The sequence below is a fragment of the Candoia aspera genome, chromosome 3 (assembly GCF_035149785.1).
Source record: "Candoia aspera isolate rCanAsp1 chromosome 3, rCanAsp1.hap2, whole genome shotgun sequence".
Classification (NCBI taxonomy): Eukaryota; Metazoa; Chordata; class Lepidosauria; order Squamata; family Boidae; genus Candoia; species Candoia aspera.
In genome coordinates this window covers 154,424,960-154,446,168 of record NC_086155.1, presented here as the reverse complement: position 1 = coordinate 154,446,168, position 21,209 = coordinate 154,424,960, and the positions used below count along the sequence as shown (strand labels likewise).

Below are 21,209 nucleotides of genomic sequence, written 5' to 3'. Positions count from 1 at the left end.
GATTCTGTTTAATTTGACTGCTCTGATGAATGGAAGAAATCAAGAGAGGAAGACTTGGTTATACAGATTTGCTCACTGCTCCTGCACTTCTCATCAGTTCTGGGTGGTTGGTTGAGTGCTATGTTCAGACATGTCTTCCTTCTTGTACCCATAGTATTTACATATGAAACACCACTCAAAAGTATTAGTGTAATTGAAGGAAAAGCACTTGGTAGGTCAAAGTATTACCTCTAGCTCCTTTCTGACTGATGAAATTAAAAGTTGAGTTGAAGCTCATATGAAAGTTGAAAGAAATGTAATTTTCAGGAAATGTATCTGACAACAGTTCTTGTCTTTATTTTCCCCTTTTCTTTTATAGGTACTTCTTACGCTGTATTTCTTGTGAAGACTGTTCAGTAGTGGAGAGTGATTTTTTAAATCAAACACAAGTTGTTACTTCTGGAATCCCAGCAGATGCCCTGCTAAGCCAAGTGGAACTTTGCCTGCTCTTTTCTCAAGTTCCTTTCATTCGTTGGTTTTGTTTTGTTTTGTTTTGTTGTTATTTTATTTTTTTCCTTGCACAGGGAGAAGAAGCAAAATGAAATTAGGCAAAGTAGAGTTCTGCCATTTTTTGCAGATAATAGCTCTTTTCCTCTGTCTTTCTGGGATGAGCCAAGCAGAACTGCCAAGATCCAGATCAAAGCCCTACTTCCAACCTGGGAGACCACGAACCAAACGCAGCTGGGTGTGGAATCAGTTCTTTGTATTGGAGGAATACATGGGAACCGATCCGCTTTATGTAGGAAAGGTAGGAGAACTGATCAGATTTCAGATGACACAACTCCTTGCCTAATGAAAACCATTATAATGTGATTTTGAATTGTATTAGTAGACTGCCATCCTCAGCCTGCTATCATCTTGCTGTCAGTGGGCTACAACTCCCAAAATTCCTACTCAGAACCCAGGATGGACAAAGCTGTAGGAGACTGATAATACAAGGATTGCAATTTTAAGCAATTCTTTTATTTGTGGGCATCTTTAAGAATTTTTAATTCGAAAAGTAGCTGACAGTATGACTTTTATGTCCCCGAATGTTTAGCCATTACAAGGGTGCTTATGCTCCTATATGGTCCCAGAGGTGCACTGTCTTGGAGAACTGTAACACTGCATACAAGCAGTGCTCAGGGAATAGAGCCATAACCTCTGGGTGCCATGGATTGTTCCTGAAATTTCAACAGCTAAAGAAAAAAACTACTTGTGGGTAGACTGCAGTGTGAACCACACTGAGTCAAATAATGAAGGGAAGATTTAATAGCTGAGCTCATTTAGTTGATTATATGCTAGCAATAGCTGGCAATGATTGGTGCACTGGGAGCAGATTAGTTATACATGTTTGTTATTATTGTAGAAAATGCTGGCTAAAAATGGATTAAGTAGAGTCACCTTTGAGTCAAGCTTGACTCCTGGTGATCTACATGGTACATCTATATAATTTTCATGCTCTGATATGGAAGTGGTTGCCATTTACCTTCCTTGGGAATGTTTTTGCCAAGTCCCCAACTTATTCTATGGCATTGGGATTTCCTGATGGTGGCCATCCAATTACTAACCAGAACCAACCCTGCTTAATTTTGTAGATTACTCAGAGTCAGCTAGATGCAACCCCCTTCTGAGGTGAAATTGATTTCTTGATGCTTTTTGTACATAAGCAAGGGTTGTTTGGCATACAAATAAGAGGGCACAGTATTCTAAGATTCCATGCACATGGGTTTGAGGTTGTGTAAAACATATGTGGAAATGTATAAATGTACATAGGTAAGCAGGGTACATGGAACCATAGTATGACAATGTCCATATTTTGTTTGATTGCTTAAGCCTGCAACCCTAATGTTCTTTAATCTATTTCCTTTTGGCTTTGGTACTGATAACAATTCCAAAGCTATGAGTTTTGCATTTCAATAGTTTTTGCTGTTATTCTACATTTCCAAATAAATGAGCAAGCAAAGTACAGCACCATAAAAGAAAATTTGGAACCTAAACAAGCTGAATGATAAATGGGTTTCTAATCAGATGACATTATTGCAGCAACCTATTAACCAATTCACAACATCAGCAGAAATCTATAATAAGTAAACTAAAACAGTTCAATATGTCCACCATGAAGATTAGATCCAGTTCCAAGTCTGAATTTTATGGCTGTCCTAAGCTTGACTTGCTCCTTTTTCCATTTAGGTTTGGTATTTAGATGCGTGAGTACCACTGCTGATGTACCTAAAATAGAGAGAAGAATTTGCAAGGGAGAATGTGGAATCCAAAATCTCTGTGTGGGGAAAGACACTTTCAAGGAAAACATTAAAATTCCCAGACAACTCATAAATGCCTGGCATGATCAATGGCTGTGGAATGACGATTTGGGGAGGGGAGAATGCAAAACTGGATGTGTGGAAGAGGAATGGAGTACACTAGCTGAGGTCTTCATTTTGTTCAGGTCTCACATATGCCTTCAGAGTAGCCTTGGCCCAAATAACAAGGCAGCTCTTTACAGTTTGAAAGCAAATTCAAAACGATTGTGAAGAAAATTTTATAGCACCCTATGCCCTAGTTATAGCTACCTATAGTTTTAGTGCTTGGTTCCATAATGTCTTATTCCTGCAAATGTTGCAATTCTAACAACTGGGATTTATGTCATTTTTCCCCTTGGCTCAAAATTTACTGTTCTGCCCTAAAGTTAATAATTATGGAATCCATGTCGTAAGTAACTTTTCCCCTTTGCTTTTAAGCATATCTTCTTCCCAAGATACCAAATGCTCATTAGTACCCTCATCAAGCCTGCAGTTCAGATACTTATTCAACTTCTCTGACTCCTCCTGCAAGCTTTCACAGCTGTAAAATGCTTTCAGGCCTGTGTCAATATACTATACTCTAGGGCAGCCTTTCTCAACCTTTTGACCCTGGAGGAACCCTTGAACTATTTTTCAGGCCTCGGGGAACCCCTGCACATTCAGGCTCAAATATAGGCCAGAAGATACAAAATTATTATATTTGTTTCATAGATAGGCCTGTGTATATGCATTAACCATGCTCTTAACCTGAAAAAAAAAGGAATGAAACTTACCTCTTTAACGTGAAGTTGCCCAAATTTGAAATAATTTTTTAAAATAAATCATGATCTCCCAGGGAACCCCTAATGACCTCTCGCAGAACCCTAGGGTTCCATGGAACCCTGGTTGGGAAACCCTGCTCTAGGCCATTACTTTCCCTGTAAGGCATATGGTCTGTTCTTTCCAAAGACTTTGATTGTGATTATACGTAACTAGTCCAGGCTATCTGTTATAGCTCTAGTCTGTAGCTCTTTAGTGACAGACTGATTAGGGACATTGGAAAAATTGTGAATGGTTTGAAGATAGTTTGGGTAGCATTCTGTTTACCTACCTACTCCTGTATCTTATCCTGTAAGAAGGGGACAGAGAAATTCCTCACCCCATCCATCTCTAGCAACAAGCCTTTCTTTTCCTAGTTACTAAAAAGGATTGATTATAATGGTAACTAGTAAGATTATTCCTATACAGAAAAAGATAAAACCCACCATGATCAGCATGGAACTCACTAACCAATCATGCTATTGGCTTTCAGATTAAGCAACGTCATACAAATTTCAGGAAAGGAGTAAGAAATGGGAAGGAAAAGAAATTAAAGACTTGAAATAAAAAACAGGGAAGGAAATACGATCGCTATTAATTTGGCTCATAGATATTGTTCTCTCTGCTCGTTTTGGCTTTGATCCATAAAGTCTTTCATATAATATAGATAAGAAGTGGACCAAGTTACCTTCCTTAGTCACATGTGTGGCACATGCCACATTCCCTACTAACAGTAACGTCAATATCAGTCAGGTGGGACACATTTTGGCCAGTATGCCAGAAATGCAGCCAAAGCCCTGTTTTACTCCAAGAACATTCACATTTTCCTATGCAAGCTAGGACCTCTAATCTAGAGAATACCTTCCAACCTACCCACCAACTAGGAGGTAGTAATAAACTGACAATAAACTGACAGTGCATTTTTCCATATTCATCTAACATATGAAACTTTTCAGTGATAATGTTTGTGGGGTTTGGACAAAACAAGGTAAAATAAGGAAGTAAAATGGTAAAATTATGTTGCATAGGATCCATTGTGGGAACAGCTGAGGACACTGAGACTTGAAGAAATAATAAGTTAAATAAAAGTACAGCATTGGTTACAGTGGTGCTTAAATGTTTTGTGAACCCTTTTGAATTTTAAATATTTCTGCATAAATATTTTCTAAAGTGTGATCTATTTTCCACATGAGTCCTAAAACAAGATAAAGAGAACCCAATTAAACAAATGAGTGGGGAGCAACATCATCCCCACTTTAAATCTCATAGCCAGTGAATCTGGGTATTAGAATTGCTTTGCCTGACTATGTATATATGGATTTGTTTGTGTGCAGACACACATGTATAGATATACTGTAGATATAGATGATACAGATATCATCTACAGTATAGACATATCTACAGTAGATATAAGGAATTTTTTCATTCAGGCTAAAACATCTCTTTTGAGATTCAGAACATGATTTTTTTTATTTTTTTATTTTGTACTGATAAAACATGATAAATGAAAGTACTGAGATATTGGACCTAATTATGGATTTTTGTCTTTTTTTCCTCAAGTATAAAGCCACTACAAAGCTGCCAACTGTCTTGCATTACAATTATAATATTAAAGACTCATAGTTCATTTTCATACAAAGTCAGGTGCAATTTCTGTAAAACATTTCATTGAACAGATCTATCTTTGCAATTTTTTGCTCAGATAGAACATATCTCTTTTGCCTAGAAAGCTTAAGCCCCTCTATGAGGAGGGGAAGGGGAATGTATTCTTATTTATTCAATATACACTGCCTTAACTTACCATTTTTTACTATTTTTAGTGAAGGGGGAACAACTTGATTGATGGGTTAAGTTATTGACTTGAGGGTTTTTTTGTTTTTTGTTTTGGTGAGGATGTTACTGATGGATTTGTAATGAAAGGATATACATTCAATTCAATTGAACATATAGTTGCCATTACTGGACCTATGCAGTCCTTTAAGATAGCTATACTCTTGGTATTTTGGAGGGTAAGCAACCTACTAACCCTGGTCAGTAAGTGGCCACTGAACCCTTTTATATGGCCTTCACAACCCCATCAATTGCATCACCAAGTTTCAGTTTCCTACAATTTTATAGCAGGATAAATATGAAGATAACAACAATGAGCCTAAAATAAACTTACCTAAAATAAAGAAAATGCAAGTTTAAAACCTTGCCCTTCATATACATGAAATGTCTTCACTCTCTTTACACCATATGCATTCATGATGCCCTTTCCAGCCACTCCCCTTCTCAACGATCCTAAATACAACTCTGGTCAATAAAAGGTATCTCACACAATCCAATGCTTAGCCAAGAAGGGATTGCCAAAACTACCAACTTTACTTCTAGTAATTCAACCTACTGCTTCCATATTTTTAATCCTGTCTCCTGAGAATCCACTGACCATTGGTCTAAACATCATTTAATCTTAATGATTTTATCTTTCCCAGTTTAAAAAAAAACAGATAATGGCCAAAGATATTTTAGAATCCATGAAGCACATTATTTTACCTAGAAACTGGTTAGATATTGGTTAGAACTCTTCAACACCTAAACATTGGCCTTGCTGTTAGTAATTGTAGTCCAGTTACTGGACTACTGAAAGCCACTGGTTGCCTTTGGTTCATAAAAGGAACATGTCTGTTTCTTATATGGGCCACCCTGGAATGGAAAACTCAAAAGGCTGAGCATTTCTTTGGGCAGAGGGGAAAGACAGTCACAATTGTCTAGTACAGGGATTTTAAAATTGTTTCATGGAACCCTAGGATTTCACAAGAATGCAGGAAAGGCCGGGAAAAAAACAAAACAAAACAAAACTTGAATGCAGCTAATTTCCTTTCACTAGAACCATTGCTCCTAATCAGGGGTACCAGGATTTCCCCCCTCTTTACTAACATGCTATCTAGCCTGAAAAAGTTTGAAAACCCCTGCACGAGTGTGCTTATTCTAGTGGAGACTGCTGTCCATGGTGCTGTATTCTCAAAATACAAATGCCACTGACTGTATTGTTATTAAGCATACCATTTTTCTTCCTGTTGAAAACAGTAGGCTAATGGTTTTCTCTTTTGTCCTACCTACCTTCCATCTTCATGCTTCTAAATAGTATTTTTTAAAAAAGAAATCTAGTATATTCTGAGTATGCACTGGAGGGCCCATGAATATATATATTGTTTTTACTAAATTCTGTTTAAAATCAGTGCAACTTAGCTTGATATAATGCAGTTTAAAATGTGATTTGGGGTAATTTAAGTGATACTGTAATTCAGTTCATCAATAATCTATAGATGCAGATAACTAGAGAATGCAGAAAAGGGTAGGTACAGTACAAGTCTTGTTAGAGCATATTGATGTACCTGTAAGTGATTCATAGTGTGGAATATTACGTATTTAATACAGATACGGGGTTAATACATTCTGGGCAAACACATACATGTCTCTGCATTTTCAGTACCAAGTAGAAATTTAAGCTGTTTCCTTTAAAAGTTATGCCTCCTTCATTGCTTGGCTTCATTGTTTATTTTTATGTTAAGATGGTTATAGCTATTTTAGTATTACACTGTTCATTAATACTGATTTGTGCATTAGTAATGATTGATTGCATGTCTTTTTTTAAACAGGTAAGTATATTATACCTTAAGTATAAGTAAACATATTTATGTATTCTGAGTTTAGTTAGAATTAGTCCCTAGAATATTATTTTGGACTACAGTTTTATTTTCTGAAATGTTAACTATCACAGACTTATTTTGTATAGAAAAAAATGTTATGAATAAGCAGAGTAATCCAGAATATTATAGCATTACTCAGTATACCAAATATTTTGTTTTGGTATTATTTTCACAGCAATACTATAAGGTATATTAGGCTATGGCACAGTAAAATGGTGAGATGAATCTGAGAGTATTCATATCCAAAATCAAATCTGTTCATTATTCTACAGTGAAAATTCAAGGGTACGTGTGTGTATATGTATGTTTGGGGGACAGGGGAATAGGAAAATATATTATCCTAGAAAAATGCTTTGCATGGGTCAGGCAATGTTTGATTTAAAAAATATCCATTAAAATTATTGCAATGCGCTTTAGGATTTTTTTATATCTATATTTATCTCTTTCCTCTCTATATATTTATAATTCCATATATATATATATATATATATATATATATATATATATATATATATAAAATTGGAATTAAAGTTTTGAGCTTCTTTAAAGTTGCAAAACTGCTGTAGTCTGTAGGGCTATTAAATCTGGGCTTCAAACCTTTATATGACCACTAGATGGCAGCAAATAGGCACAGACAATTCTGGGATAGTACTTTGAGGAAGGGTTCTCTCCCCAGCCAAACTTCCCAATTTAGTGGTCTCCCATCCAAGTACTAATTGAGTCCAACCCTATTTAGCTTTTTTTTTGATATCCACCAAGGTTGTCTAGATGCTACCACCTAATTAGGCTGTGGTACTACCAAGCTGAGCTCTTGAGATTCTAGTTGTTACCTTTAAAGCCCTTCATGGTTTAGGGCCTGGATATCTATTGGACTGCCTTCTGCCAAGAACATTTGCCCACCCAATCTCATTAAATAGAGTGAGGTCTCTCTGCATCGCCTCACTAAAGGAATTCAGAACCTGTACCTCACAGGTTTGTTGTATAAGGATAAAATGAGAGCAATCCCCATGTGTGCTGTCTTGAACTCTGAAGGAAAGGCAGAATATAAATCTCACAAACATATATAATAAATAAATAATGTAAATTGTTTTTTTGTGTGTGGCAAGCATATTAGATTAATATGCTTTACAACAGATATATTAATATTAGCAGTTCAGAGTTAGCGGTCTTTAAAACAAATGTGGATGCATCTTTGTTTTCACTTGGACTATAAAAACATTCAACCTGTGGCCCTTTAATTTATAAAGCCCAATCATTTCAAGGAGATTTCGGGGGGGGGGCATATTAAGTGCATGGGCATTCAGGGGTGCAAGGAAGGACTAGTGAGTTTATGCACAACATGATGTCATCATGCAAATTATGTGAATTACATAATTTGAGATGATTGACAGAAATTACACAATTTACATCATTTATGTGATGATATCCATGGCTCATGTGACATAATAACAGCTTGTAGCAGACACCTGTGGTTAAATTATGAGCTACAATTGTGCTGTTATTCAGGGTGAAAAAAATTAGACACTCTGAAACTGCTTGGCTAAAAGGTGAGATCTGGGGCCCCTATTCAAAAATAAAGGTAACTGATTAAAAAGTTAATTTGATTTGGTTCCAAGATTTGAAACAGTTTTCTAAGAATGGATGGAACTGTGTCATGGCCATTGTCCAGCTAGTTTAGACTTATCTACTCTGATAGCAGTTTTTGGCAGACTCAGCCAAAGTCTTCCTAACACAAGTTGATCCCCCCCCCCTTTTTTTTTTTTAGAAATGGTAGGGTATCATCTAGACCAATGTTTCTTAAAATGTAGTCCTAGGACCCCTGGGGGTCCCCCAAGATCCTTTCAGAGATCCTCAAAATCAAAATTATTTTCCAGCTTATGTTGAAAAATTGTTGTTGTTTATTCGTTTAGTCGCTTCCGACTCTTCGTGACTTCATGGACCAGCCCACGCCAGAGCTTCCTGTCGGTCGTCAACATCCCCAGCTCCCCCAGGGACGAGTCCATCACCTCTAGAATATCATCCATCCATCTTGCCCTTGGTCGGCCCCTCTTCCTTTTGCCTTCCACTCTCCCTAGCATCAGCATCTTCTCCAGGGTGTCCTGTCTTCTCATTATGTGGCCAAAGTATTTCAGTTTTGCCTTTAATATCATTCCCTCAAGTGAGCAGTCTGGCTTTATTTCCTGGAGGATGGACTGGTTTGATCTTCTTGCAGTCCAAGGCACTCTCAGAATTTTCCTCCAACACCACAGTTCAAAAGCATCGATCTTCCTTCGCTCAGCCTTCCTTATGGTCCAGCTCTCGCAGCCATATGTTACTACAGGGAACACCATTGCTTTAACTATGCGGGCCTTTGTTGTCAGTGTGATGTTTCTGCTCTTAACTATTTTATCGAGATTTGTCATTGCTCTTCTCCCAAGGATTAAGCGTCTTCTGATTTCCTGACTGCAGTCAGCATCTGCAGTAATCTTTGCACCTAGGAATACAAAGTCTTTCACTGCTTCTACATTTTCTCCCTCTATTTGCCAGTTATCAATCAAGCTGGTTGCCATAATCTTGGTTTTTTTGAGGTTTAGCTGCAAGCCAGCTTTTGCACTTTCTTCTTTCACCTTCATCATAAGGCTCCTCAGTTCCTCTTCACTTTCAGCCATCAAAGTGGTATCATCTGCATATCTGAGATTGTTAATGTTTCTTCCAGAGATTTTAACTCCAGCCTTGGATTCCTCAAGACCAGCTTGTCGCATGATGTGTTCTGCATACAAGTTGAATAGGTAGGGTGAGAGTATACAGCCCTGCCGTACTCCTTTCCCAATCTTAAACCAGTCTGTTGTTCCGTGGTCTGTTCTTACTGTTGCTACTTGGTCGTTATACAGATTCTTCAGGAGGCATACAAGATGACTTGGTATCCCCATACCACTAAGAACTTGCCACAATTTGTTATGGTCCACACAGTCAAAGGCTTTAGAATAGTCAATAAAACAGAAATAGATGTTTTTCTGAAACTCCCTGGCTTTTTCCATTATCCAGCGGATATTGGCAATTTGGTCTCTAGTTCCTCTGCCTTTTCTAAACCCAGCCTGTACATCTGGCAATTCTCGCTCCATGAACTGCTGAAGTCTACCTTGCAGGATCTTGAGCATTACCTTACTGGCATGTGAAATGAGTGCCACTGTTCGATAGTTTGAACATTCTTTAGTGTTTCCCTTTTTTGGTATGGGGATATAAGTTGATTTTTTCCAATCTGATGGCCATTCTTGTGTTTTCCAAATTTGCTGGCATATAGCATGCATTACCTTGACAGCATCATCTTGCAAGATTTTGAACAGTTCAGCTGGGATGCCGTCTTCTCCTGCTGCCTTGTTATTAGCAATGCTTCTTAAGGCCCACTCAACCTCACTCTTCAGGATGTCTGGCTCTAGCTCACTGACCACACCGTCAAAGCTATCCCCGATATTGTTATCCTTCCTATATAGGTCTTCTGTATATTCTTGCCACCTTTTCTTGATCTCTTCTTCTTCTGTTAGGTCCTTGCCATCTTTGTTTTTGATCATACCCATTTTTGCCTGGAATTTACCTCCAATGTTTCTAATTTTCTGGAAGAGGTCTCTTGTCCTTCCTATTCTATTGTCTTCTTCCACTTCCGCGCATTGCTTGTTTAAAAATAATTCCTTATCTCTTCTGGCTAACCTCTGGAATTTTGCATTTAATTGGGCATATCTCCCCCTATCACTGTTGCCTTTTGCTTTCCTTCTTTCTTGAGCTACTTCTAGTGTCTCAGCAGACAGCCATTTTGCCTTCTTGGTTTTCTCTTTCTTTGGGATGTATTTTGTTGCCGCCTCCTGAACAATGCTGCCAACTTCTGTCCAGAGTTCTTCCGGGACCCTATCTACTAAGTCCAATCCCTTAAATCTATTCTTCACCTCCACTGCATATTCCTGAGGAATATTCGTGAGCTCATATCTAGCTGATCTGTGGGTCTTCCCTAATCTCTTTAGTCTGATCCTAAATTGTGCAAGAAGAAGTTCATGGTCTGAACTACAGTCAGCTCCAGGCCTAGTTTTTACCGACTGTACAGATGTCCGCCACCTTTGGCTGCAAAGGATGTAATCAATCTGATTTCGGTGTTGTCCATCTGGTGAAGTCCATGTGTAAAGCCGTCTCTTAGGTTGTTGGAAGAGAGTGTTTGTTATGCAGAGTGAATTGTCTTGGCAAAATTCTATCAGCCTATGTCCTGCTTCGTTTTGTTCTCCCAGGCCATACTTACCTGTAATTCGAGGTGTCATTTGACTGCCCACCTTAGCATTCCAGTCTCCTGTGATGAAAATAACATCTCTTTTAGGCGTGTTGTCCAGTAGGTGCTGCAGATCCTCATAGAACTGCTCTACTTCAGCTTCTTCAGCATTTGTGGTTGGGGCGTATATTTGGATCACTGTGATGTTAGATGGCTTGCCCTGAATTCGAATTGAGATCATTCTGTCGTTTTTGGGGTTGTATCCAAGCACTGCTTTAGCCACTTTACTATTAATTATGAAGGCTACTCCATTTCTTCTGTGGTCCTCTTGTCCACAGTAGTAGATCTGGTGGTCATTTGATGTGAAGTGGCCCATTCCAGTCCATTTCAGTTCACTGACGCCCAGAATGTCTATCTTTAATCTTGACATCTCACCAATAACTACATCCAATTTGCCCTGGCTCATAGATCTTACATTCCAGGTTCCAATGGTGTGTTGATCCTTAGAACATCGGATTCACCGTTCACCACCAGCACCGTCGGCCGCTAGCCGTCCTTTCGGCTTTGAGCTAGCTGCGTCATCACGACTGGGGCTAGTTGAGCTCATCCTCTGTTCCTCCCCAGTAGCATTTTGACCATCTTCCGACCTGGGGGTCTCATCTTCCGATGGTATACCGACATATCTCTGGTTGTACTGATCCATTTAGTTTTGTTGAAAAATAATATAATATTAAAATCCCATCAAACAATTGTGAGAAGCAGTAACAGCGGCAAATGCATCAATTTTAATTTTTAATATGATAAATATTGATAAATATAATCCATACAAACAAAAGGCCCTTTGGAGTCCTCCATAATTTTTAAAAGTGGGAAGAGGTCCTCAGGGAAAAAAAGTTTAAGAAACACTTGTCATCTATCATAAAGCTATTGCCACTCTCCGTAGGACCATCCTTGTTTCTTGCTTTATTGTTGGGTCTCAGTTTATTGTTGTCCAGGGGTGCTAAGAGAAGTAAAAGTTGAAGGAAGTGTGCTCTTGCATCCCTACCCTCTTTCTCTCACCTCTCATAATTCCATCAGCAGCCATTTATAACCTTGTTTGCTGAATTTTTATTACCAGTTGTAATGTATGATAATTGAAAATAAAGTTTTTACAAAACTGGCTGGGTCTGGGGAGGCTGGCATTTAGAATCAGTTAATAAAACAGTGTTTGGTGTGAATACAGATTAAGAAATTTTATTGGACTATCCTGAAGGAAATGCCAGCCAACACAGTAAATTTGCAAAAAAAAAAAAAAACCCTCACTTTTTTTTTAGAATTGTGGTTTATGTTACTAGTACAGCTGTCTAGCATCTATTCTGCAAGTTAAAGTGGACAACTCCATGGGTTCTTACACACAGGCAACACATAACAGGATGCTGTGCTGATAAATGAAAATACTCTGATTTTTGTGCCAGTACATCACTGCTGCAAAAGAATAGAACATATTTTAAAAAGACATAATCTCTGTTATTTAATATGTATCATCAGGAACTTGTACTGATATAATATTATAATCATAAAATTATTTTTTGGTACCTCCAAGAGAGTTATGCAATACTAAGTACAGCATTCTACATTTGCACTATAGAATACTCGAACTTTGTTTAGCTTTATTAATGGACTGAGGAAGTGGTGATAAACTGAAGCTGTCTATCAAGAAGAGTTACTGGCAACTGTTCATTCATCTACCAGTGAACTGTCTATACCTGGTGGAATTGCCCTCTGCATCCAGAACCCAGCTGAAAATGCTAGTAGACACAGCATTACCTCTGAAGGCCAAGTGGCTTGCAGGGTATGAACCAAGGTATGAAGGCTGGTACATCAAATATGAACTTCTGTTGATAGACTTGGCTACAGTTATGCATGTTAAACTTCTACACTGAATTTTTTTTCAGGCTCCATTTAAAGCCTTTTTATAAATTTCAGTCAATTCAGAATACACAAGTACTTCAGAGGAACTACAGCACACCCATCGATCTTAGTAGATGAACTTCCAAAAAGTATCTAGAGGACTGGATTGCCTGCTCATTTAGATTTGAGTGTTTTAGTCATAATGGGTGCAAACTGAACACTTGAAGTCATTGGCAAAATTCCCGTTGATCTTTCCTTGAACCAAAAATGCATATAAATAACATATTGCTCTTTCAAGATAATTGGGAAAAAGGGGTATAAAATAAATCAACTATTCTAAAAAAAGTAAAAGACTAGTTATGCACTTTAGTGTATAAACATGATGCATTTATAAAACAAGCTATAGGTATTGACAGAAGGCCAATCAATGCAACAGTAGTGCTTTACGTAAGAGCTTTCTGAGATATCTTGGAGGCAGAAAGCTTTAAAATGGGCATGTGAGATAGGGCAATGGAAGGCCTGCAAACTATTTACCTTATGTTTCGTAGTCATAGTAATAAGACTGTGCTCAGATAGTCCACATGGATAAAAAGGATAAGCATTTCTGGCAGGATGAGATTTGCAAATTGGTTCAATTAGGATTGGAGATGGCTTAAACAATCTGGTGAAAACATTTACACACTGTGTCAAAAGAAACCTCAGAATGATCATTCACCATGACTGGGGCAAGTGCTATCAACTTTGGTTTCTGTACCGACAAACAACACATGTTTAGAGAGAAATTGAGTCTACGACATTATATTTTTCAAGTGGGACAGGATTTGGAAGTTATAATGGCAGTTTCTTCTAGGAGATGGCTGATGATAGACCCCATATGGTAGGCACATTAGCAAAAATACAATGAAGATAGATTTGAGGTAGGTAGGAGAGAAAGGAAAGAATATGATTTAGTTTGCTGTTAGTGGAATAACTAATGTAAATAGCTAGTTCTCTACCTGTCACTTTGAATACATTCTTTCACTTTAAATGAAAGAGCCCCTGGTGTAGGTGGAGCTCATTGTATTTAACTAGAGTTCATTTCATTCAGAGGAGAAGATAGAAAGAGACAACTATGGATGATTAGAAAAAAAACGTTCAATCAGTGGTGTTTAGAAACCTTTGTATGTGCTGAAATGATATATCCTCCATCAAATATTTTGTAGGATAAGATGAGTTTGACTTACAGAATCTAATCAAGTGAGTCTGTATGTAAATCTCACCTTCTCAGCAGCAGATAGTCTGTATGAAGCCAGAAATGTTTCTAGCAGACTCAGAGCTGTTTCAAGAATTGCTCAGACAGCACAATTTGAATGTTAATGAAGATTCAGCAAACCCACAGGACCAAAATATAACAGCACAAGTGATTTCTATAATTTCTCACTATTGAGTCGTTAATGGAACATAAATCCACTATAACACCAGCAATTAACAATCATGGCTAACTTACAGGAAATGCTGGGAGAAGGGCATAGCAAGATACAAACTCATACCATTTTTACTGATTTAGGTGAAGGGAGAAGAGCTAATGCAGAGCTGTCTCATCCTTTAATGTCTTCATTTGCACTGTAAATGCTTCAAGGTGCTTTGTTAAGTGAATAGATTTCATTTAGTTATATGGAGGAGATTATGTGTGTTTAGCACTATGCATATTTAACAGCATAATGGGATCACAAACCTTCTCTCTAGGAAGGTTTCAAAAAGTCTGTGAGTGTGCCTGATGGCACTGAAGACTGACGGTGTGCATACACATTATTATTTTGAGACTTTTGGTTTTCCCTCTCTTCAGTTCGACAAGGTCTCTTCCTCCCACTTGTCTAGGTGACTCATCAGGACTGCATATTCCCTTCCCAGCCTCTTTTCCAAGAATTTCAAGTTTGTGTATCTTGCTTATAACAGCAATAGCCGAGGCTCTCAGTTTTGGTTCTGGTTGATTTCCAGTGCATGTTATGGCTCCATTCCTTATGTTTCTCTGCTCATTTTTTGAGTTACAAACCGCATTCTAAAATTTGGAAACATGAGGGTTTTGTTGCACAGCTGCATTTCAGTTTGAGAATGGAAACTGGGTAATTTCACATCAAAATGCAACTTGAGCATGCATCTTCTTTCTGTAGTTCATGCTCCTAGAGGCAGACATAAGAAATATTCTTAAATCATATCATATTTTTTTATTTGGAAGAGCTTATCTTAATGACAGGCACTAAACCAAATTGAAACATAAAACATTTATTTAGACTGGTTTAAAGCATGTGTTTTGGAGCTATTATGGAACTGCTAAAAGGAAATGGAATGCTAGAACAGCTGCCATATTATTGCGTATGACACCTGGTGTGGTCTATTTGCTGCAATACCTTAAATTATCTAAAAGGCAGGGGGCTGAAACTGCTAAATGAGAAAGGTATGAAAATGAGTGAATTAATCTTCAGCCCCTGCACATGTTTGGCTTGTGCCAATCCAGGATCAGTGTGTGCCCCTGTGCTCTCACAATAACATAGGCCTTCAGCAGTTCCTACAACCAAGCAGATTAACTTCTTGTTCGCCTCCAGCATCTCTGCTGCAAAAAAAGCTTTGCAGCGTTAACACTGGAGTTGTGGAGCTGGTGGTTTCCCATGACTGGGACTCTTCCTTCCTTCCTTTCCCATTACTTGGCTATCTTCCTTCTCTCTCTCTCTTCCTCTCTTAATATTATTTCATTCGATTTCTTAAATTGATTTCAAGAGGGGAGGGGACTTCTTTCTCTTGTAATGAAAAGGGATATGGTGCCAGCTGAATTTTTGCACCTCTGAACTGTTTTGCTGAAGAGAGGCAAATCTAATTGGCTCAGAGGGAGTGTCTGGTATTGCAGAGTTGATAGCAGTGAGGGCCATCAACAGGGCAATGCAAAAAAGCTCCTGAGAATATGTTGCGTGAATAGAACATGATTCTACTGTTTCTGTTCACTGAACTGTTCTATGATAGAGGACACCTCTGATACTTTATTATTTCTACCTGTTGGTAACAATTATGTGTTCTATATATACTCAGTTCATTCTGGATGCTTGCATTTTAGCTCCTGTGTGTAGTTATCTCCGTCTGCTTTTGCAAACCTTGACCCCAGCTTTTTTATCCCAATTTATTACCCAATTTCTTAGTATCAGGTTACCACTTCAGAATTATAATTAATGGAATAGAAATTTAAATGAGATAGTGGTTGGGAGAATTACAATTCACTCTCAAGTATTAACGTACTCAGATAACATTATCCTGGGACAGTGTTTTTAATACTTTATTTGTCTTATGCCACTTTGCTCTTTTCCTGTTTTTAATCATTTAAATAATTGTGTTACCTATCAGAGAACCTCAGTTATTGGGAGGATTAGGACTATTAATTATCATCATTGTTATCATCACCTGGGATATATGGAGGAGGCTGAAAAATAGCCTGTTTAAGTAGCATTTTATGATTATCTTCTTGATGGCTTCCATTCTATGAACATGCTGCCCCAAAGATATATTTGGCCACTTCTCCTGTTGCTCCAGAAGGTACTTTTTCAAAGGACTTTTTTTGCTAATGAGAAATAGTGGGTGACCATTTAGTTTTATTTCATTTGATATATTTTCGTGGGGCTTAGGAAAGGGTTCTTAGTTGATAGTCATTGTATTGATAATTTTGTGCATTGCCCAGAGTTGATAGATTGGGGTAGTATAGAAATACTGCAACCTAAGGAATACACAAAGTTAGTGGACACAGCTATTTCTGGCTTTCTCTCAATTATTTTCTGAGCCGAAAGAAACTAGAAAATCATTGTTCAGCATTAAAAAATGATTGTGAAGTGCACCACAATCAGAGAAACCAAAACACAAGATAGGAAACATTCACTCTTGTGTGCATTCTGCAATCTTGCCACATAGTTGAAGAACAGACATTTCCAAATTCCACCTAATTTGTCAAATCAAGGAAAGAGAATAAGTTTATTTCTGATCCTTGAGTTGTTTTAGAGAATAGGACTTCTGGATGATGAAATAGGAAATCATGAATCTGTCATGGATTTGTGACATCCATTCATTATGTTTTACAGAAATACATTCTGGAAAATATGGCTATGAGAAAATGGGCATATATTTTAAAAGAATCCTGGTTTTTGTTTTCTTTGTTTTCGTTTTTGAATGTCTTCCTTAGTCAAGACATGAAAACCCTTGCATATACCCCTTCAAAAATTTGGAAAAAACTGTTCTCCAACCTACATGGATGTGGGTATTTCAAGCAACTCTTTTCTTTTTTTTGTCAACATTTTTTGCACTAATGAGGACTTACATAATCACAAAGGCATCAGTGCCACTGTCTGAGGACGTATAATAACATCATTTCATCTATTTTGTTGCTATTGATCCCTTTGCTTGCTTGCTTGCTTATTTATTTCTTCTTTAATTCTTTACTTATTTGCATAATTTCCCCAGTTTTCCTCCATGCTTTTATTGCTAAGACACTTAAGCCAGTTTAGTGTAGTGGCAAGTTGTTGGACCAGGGAGACTTTGGTTCAAGTCCAGCTTCAGCCACAGAAGCTTCTTAGGTGACTTTAGCCCAGCTGACCTCATAGAGTTCTTTTAAGGAGACTCTGGAAGGAGAGAGTGTTACAGATGCTGTTTTGAAGTCCTGGAGGAAAGGCAGGAAATAAATCTAATGAACAAATACCAAAACGAAAGAAGCCTTCTGGGTGTGATAACTTTCCTATCCATTTTGTACATCTTCTTGAGGGGCCATTTGCCTTGCTGAATTGTGGCAAACTGTATGCTTAAGCACTTTTTTTGAGAAGAAATGTTTTGCTGAAAGGGCTTCTGTTATATCTAATGTGATGTAACCTTGAAGAACCTCTGTCCTACACTAAGCAAGCTTAGAAATTAATGCTGAGGTAAAGGAAATAGAGAAAAGAATAGGACATAGTGTATTCATATAGAAACTACAGCATGTTTAAAATATACTGCATATCAGCAAATGCAGCAGTCGGTCCTAATCATGGAAGGGGACAACATGGGAGCCAAATGGCATTGGAAATGCTCCTATGCAGCCTACTCTTAGCATATAGAGTGTGTCAAAGTCCTATATAGCATGTAGTAATTATGTAACTTCTGTTCAGGGAATGTACAGTATATGCGATCAGACTAGACGTAATTTATCACAACTTGGCTCCAAATTCAGTGAGGACCAGGACAATAGAATAAAATAAAAGCTTTTTCTCTTGTCTTGCATTTTTTGCACACAGTTCAAAACTCAGCAATGCTTCTCCAGGAGTGGCTACCATATTCAGCCTCCCATAATGCCTCTGTAAGAATGCTGTGTCACAATGTAGCATCATCTGAAGAGGCGTTCTGAGGAAAGTCATCCACAGCATTAGCATCACTTTAGGTAGGCGAGATTTGGAGGGAGAGCTTCCATTTATTTTCTTCAGAATTCCCAGTAAAATTTCATTATGTTATTACTCTGAACTATTATGAGACAATAAAACTGCCAACAACAGTGAAGAGGTAGGAGGAATTCTGATGATTTTTGTACTCTTTTTTGCTTTGGCCCACATCCTGAATACAGCTGTAATGTGTCTTCCCTCAGTACTTAGGTAAGTGTGCTACTTTCCTCTATTTGTGAGTAACCTTCACTGAATTTAGTGAGGCTGAGCTGCAAGCTTGTGATTTATTTAAATGGACAATCAAACATTAAATTCCATGTCACAGAAATTAAGGGTAGAAGGCTTTTTGATGTTAATACATTTCACAGCCTGTTCATGTTTACTAGGAAGTGAGCTCTACTTTTAAATTCCTTGAGTTGTTCTTAGCACTAATGATCTTAATAATCTCTAGATTTTGTCTGATGTATGTTGATTATGTGTTGCCCACTATTTATATCTTTGTAGTTTTAATTTTCCTGCTTTGCTATTTTATGTCTAAATTCTCTTTATCCATCTTATGATAACTAATTAGAACAAATGGCCTGCTTTACAAAATAATGTGAATACATGTATGTTTATATGTATGTTTTGGAAATACATTAATAGAAATCTAGTCAATTCATTTTAAACAAAATTTATTTCATTATCTCAGAATTTGAGAATCTAATTGTAGAATTCGAATGTTTTAGGGCAGAAGTTTCAATCCTTTTAGTATGAAAAGAAATGTTGGGTTGCTGTTTTGTTCTTAGAAAGACCTAACATGAAAGGGAAAAAAAGCCCTCTATCTTGACCATAATTATAAGACATAAAATAACTGACATGAATATTTATGTCAGAATAGAATTATACATCTTTATCAGGTAAGAAGATAGGTAGTTAATTCTCTACTATATTAAGAGAAAAATTATTTATTAATGACTCATCCTTGTTAATAAGTTATGCTGCTCAGTTGTGTAACTGAACATTAAAATCCTGTAGTATGTAAGGATCTAATAAATCATTTAATACAGCTCTTAGTCCTTCCACCCCACACATATTTGCAAGCTTTTAGTGGAGAGGGGGACAGTGGAGAGGCACCATCCCAATAGCAGAGAGTAGCCATCTGTGAAGAAGGAGCTTGTTGAGCCATTCAGTTATGCTAGAGTAGAGATGTTGTAGCTAATTCCAGTATTTACAATGTGAAAAGGGAGATTAAAATTAAAGCAAAGAAAAAAAATAAAAAAATACCCTTCAAACAGCGTTGTTGCAAGCCTGTAAGATGTGGGAAAAGATAGTGGGCTTACAATTTTACATCTGTATAATCTCATTTTGAATTACTTCATAATGGGACTTATTATTGAATACATTTGTATAGGATTGCACTATGTTCCATATCTAAAATGCTTCTTTTTCATGTCTTTAGATTAATATGGGTCCAGATAGCATATTTAAGAACCTATATTTCACCTTAAGGTGCCTATAGTTTGGAAATTTTCTCCCACTTACCTTTGCCTAAATTTATTTTCAGTTAAAATTCATTGTATCAAGCCCAGTACTTTTTGTTTCCTTGTCCCTCCCTCTCTTACTTCAGCATCTGTTTGTGTGTATGTGTGTTTCCCAATTATTCATTTCTCTGTTTTGCTTAGTAAGAAATTCTGTGATAGCCAAAAATTTAGCTGTCCTTATTCCTGCAGAACACATGCAAGTTAATTTATTATTATACACCCTGGGTCCCCTTTTCATTAAAATTTCATCAAAATTAGAAGAGAGAACATAGTATGTGCCAGTTAAAGCTCCTTCAGGAAAGGTGGCAGATCTGACACTAATAATATACCATCATTTTCTACTGATATGCATTTTTATTAATTATTTTAAATTGCTTTAAACAGTTAAGAACTATAGGATTTATGAAATAATGAGTAGTCTTATTCATGTTTTAATTCAGCAGTGTTCTTTTTTATTTAAATAGGCTTTGTTTTTACAGAATTAAAGGTTTGGATGGGATCCCACTTTATTGTGGCTTTACCATATCATACATTTTTCATTGTCAAAATGTACAAATTATGTATAGACTTGAAGTCCAGTACTTCATGGACTTTCTCTGAGCCAATTAGTAACAGTAATTACTTCAGTGGTCTTCCATTCACAGACTTTACTATGTTCATCATCCAATTAAGTTCAACAAATGTGTAGCACAGAATTACAAAAGAGCGGTTGTTTTTGATGACTGAGAACATTTCAGTAAAGAGAAGCTGTGCTTTTTTAATAGACTCCTCAAACCTATTTCTTTGTCTTTCTGTGTTTCTCATGCCATCTTCTGTAAAATAAATTTTAAAAAAATCATATTGGTCAAGGAACTATTGTCAAAGTAAAATACCATATTAAAATCAAAAGCATGCAAATATTTTGACTTCTTAAACATCTTATTTAGTTTTAGGATTTCTGAAACTGCCAATCTTAGGAACATTTAGAAACAACAGTTCCCTCCCAAAAAGCTTTCCTTTGCAAGTCTAGGAATTATATCATGCAGTGTAACATGAGTGATACAAGAAAAATACATAGGAGAAACATGATTGTAAGACTGTCTCATATTATTAACTTTATAGGGACTTACCTTTCTATCCTCTCTGAACAATTAGGTCTCTAACTGGGGCAACTGTTTACATCACCATGTATCATGCTTGCATGCTAGAAATCATTTTTATGGAACTTAAAATATCCTGCCTGTTTATACAGTCCTTAAAATATCTAGCCTGACTACCTTCAATTTCAGATCAGTCCATATAGCAGTTTTCAAAGTACAGAATCCAAATCTTATAAACTGTCTTACAGTACTAACAAAATA

At 37.1% G+C, this 21,209-nt stretch overlaps 1 protein-coding gene across 4 annotated transcripts in view; it reads left to right on the top strand.

Annotated features, from left to right (window-relative positions):
- Positions 1-577: 577 nt before the first annotated feature.
- CDH7 (cadherin 7) overlaps positions 578-21,209 on the top strand; it is a 106,210-nt gene continuing 85,578 nt past the window's right edge. For 3 of the 4 annotated variants that reach the window (XM_063299057.1, XM_063299058.1, XM_063299059.1), the window contains exon 1: positions 578-787. In XM_063299057.1, the coding sequence (XP_063155127.1) occupies positions 578-787 (210 nt within the window). The remainder of the gene's footprint in view (positions 788-21,209) is intronic. The other variant, XM_063299060.1, reaches the window with a different exon arrangement.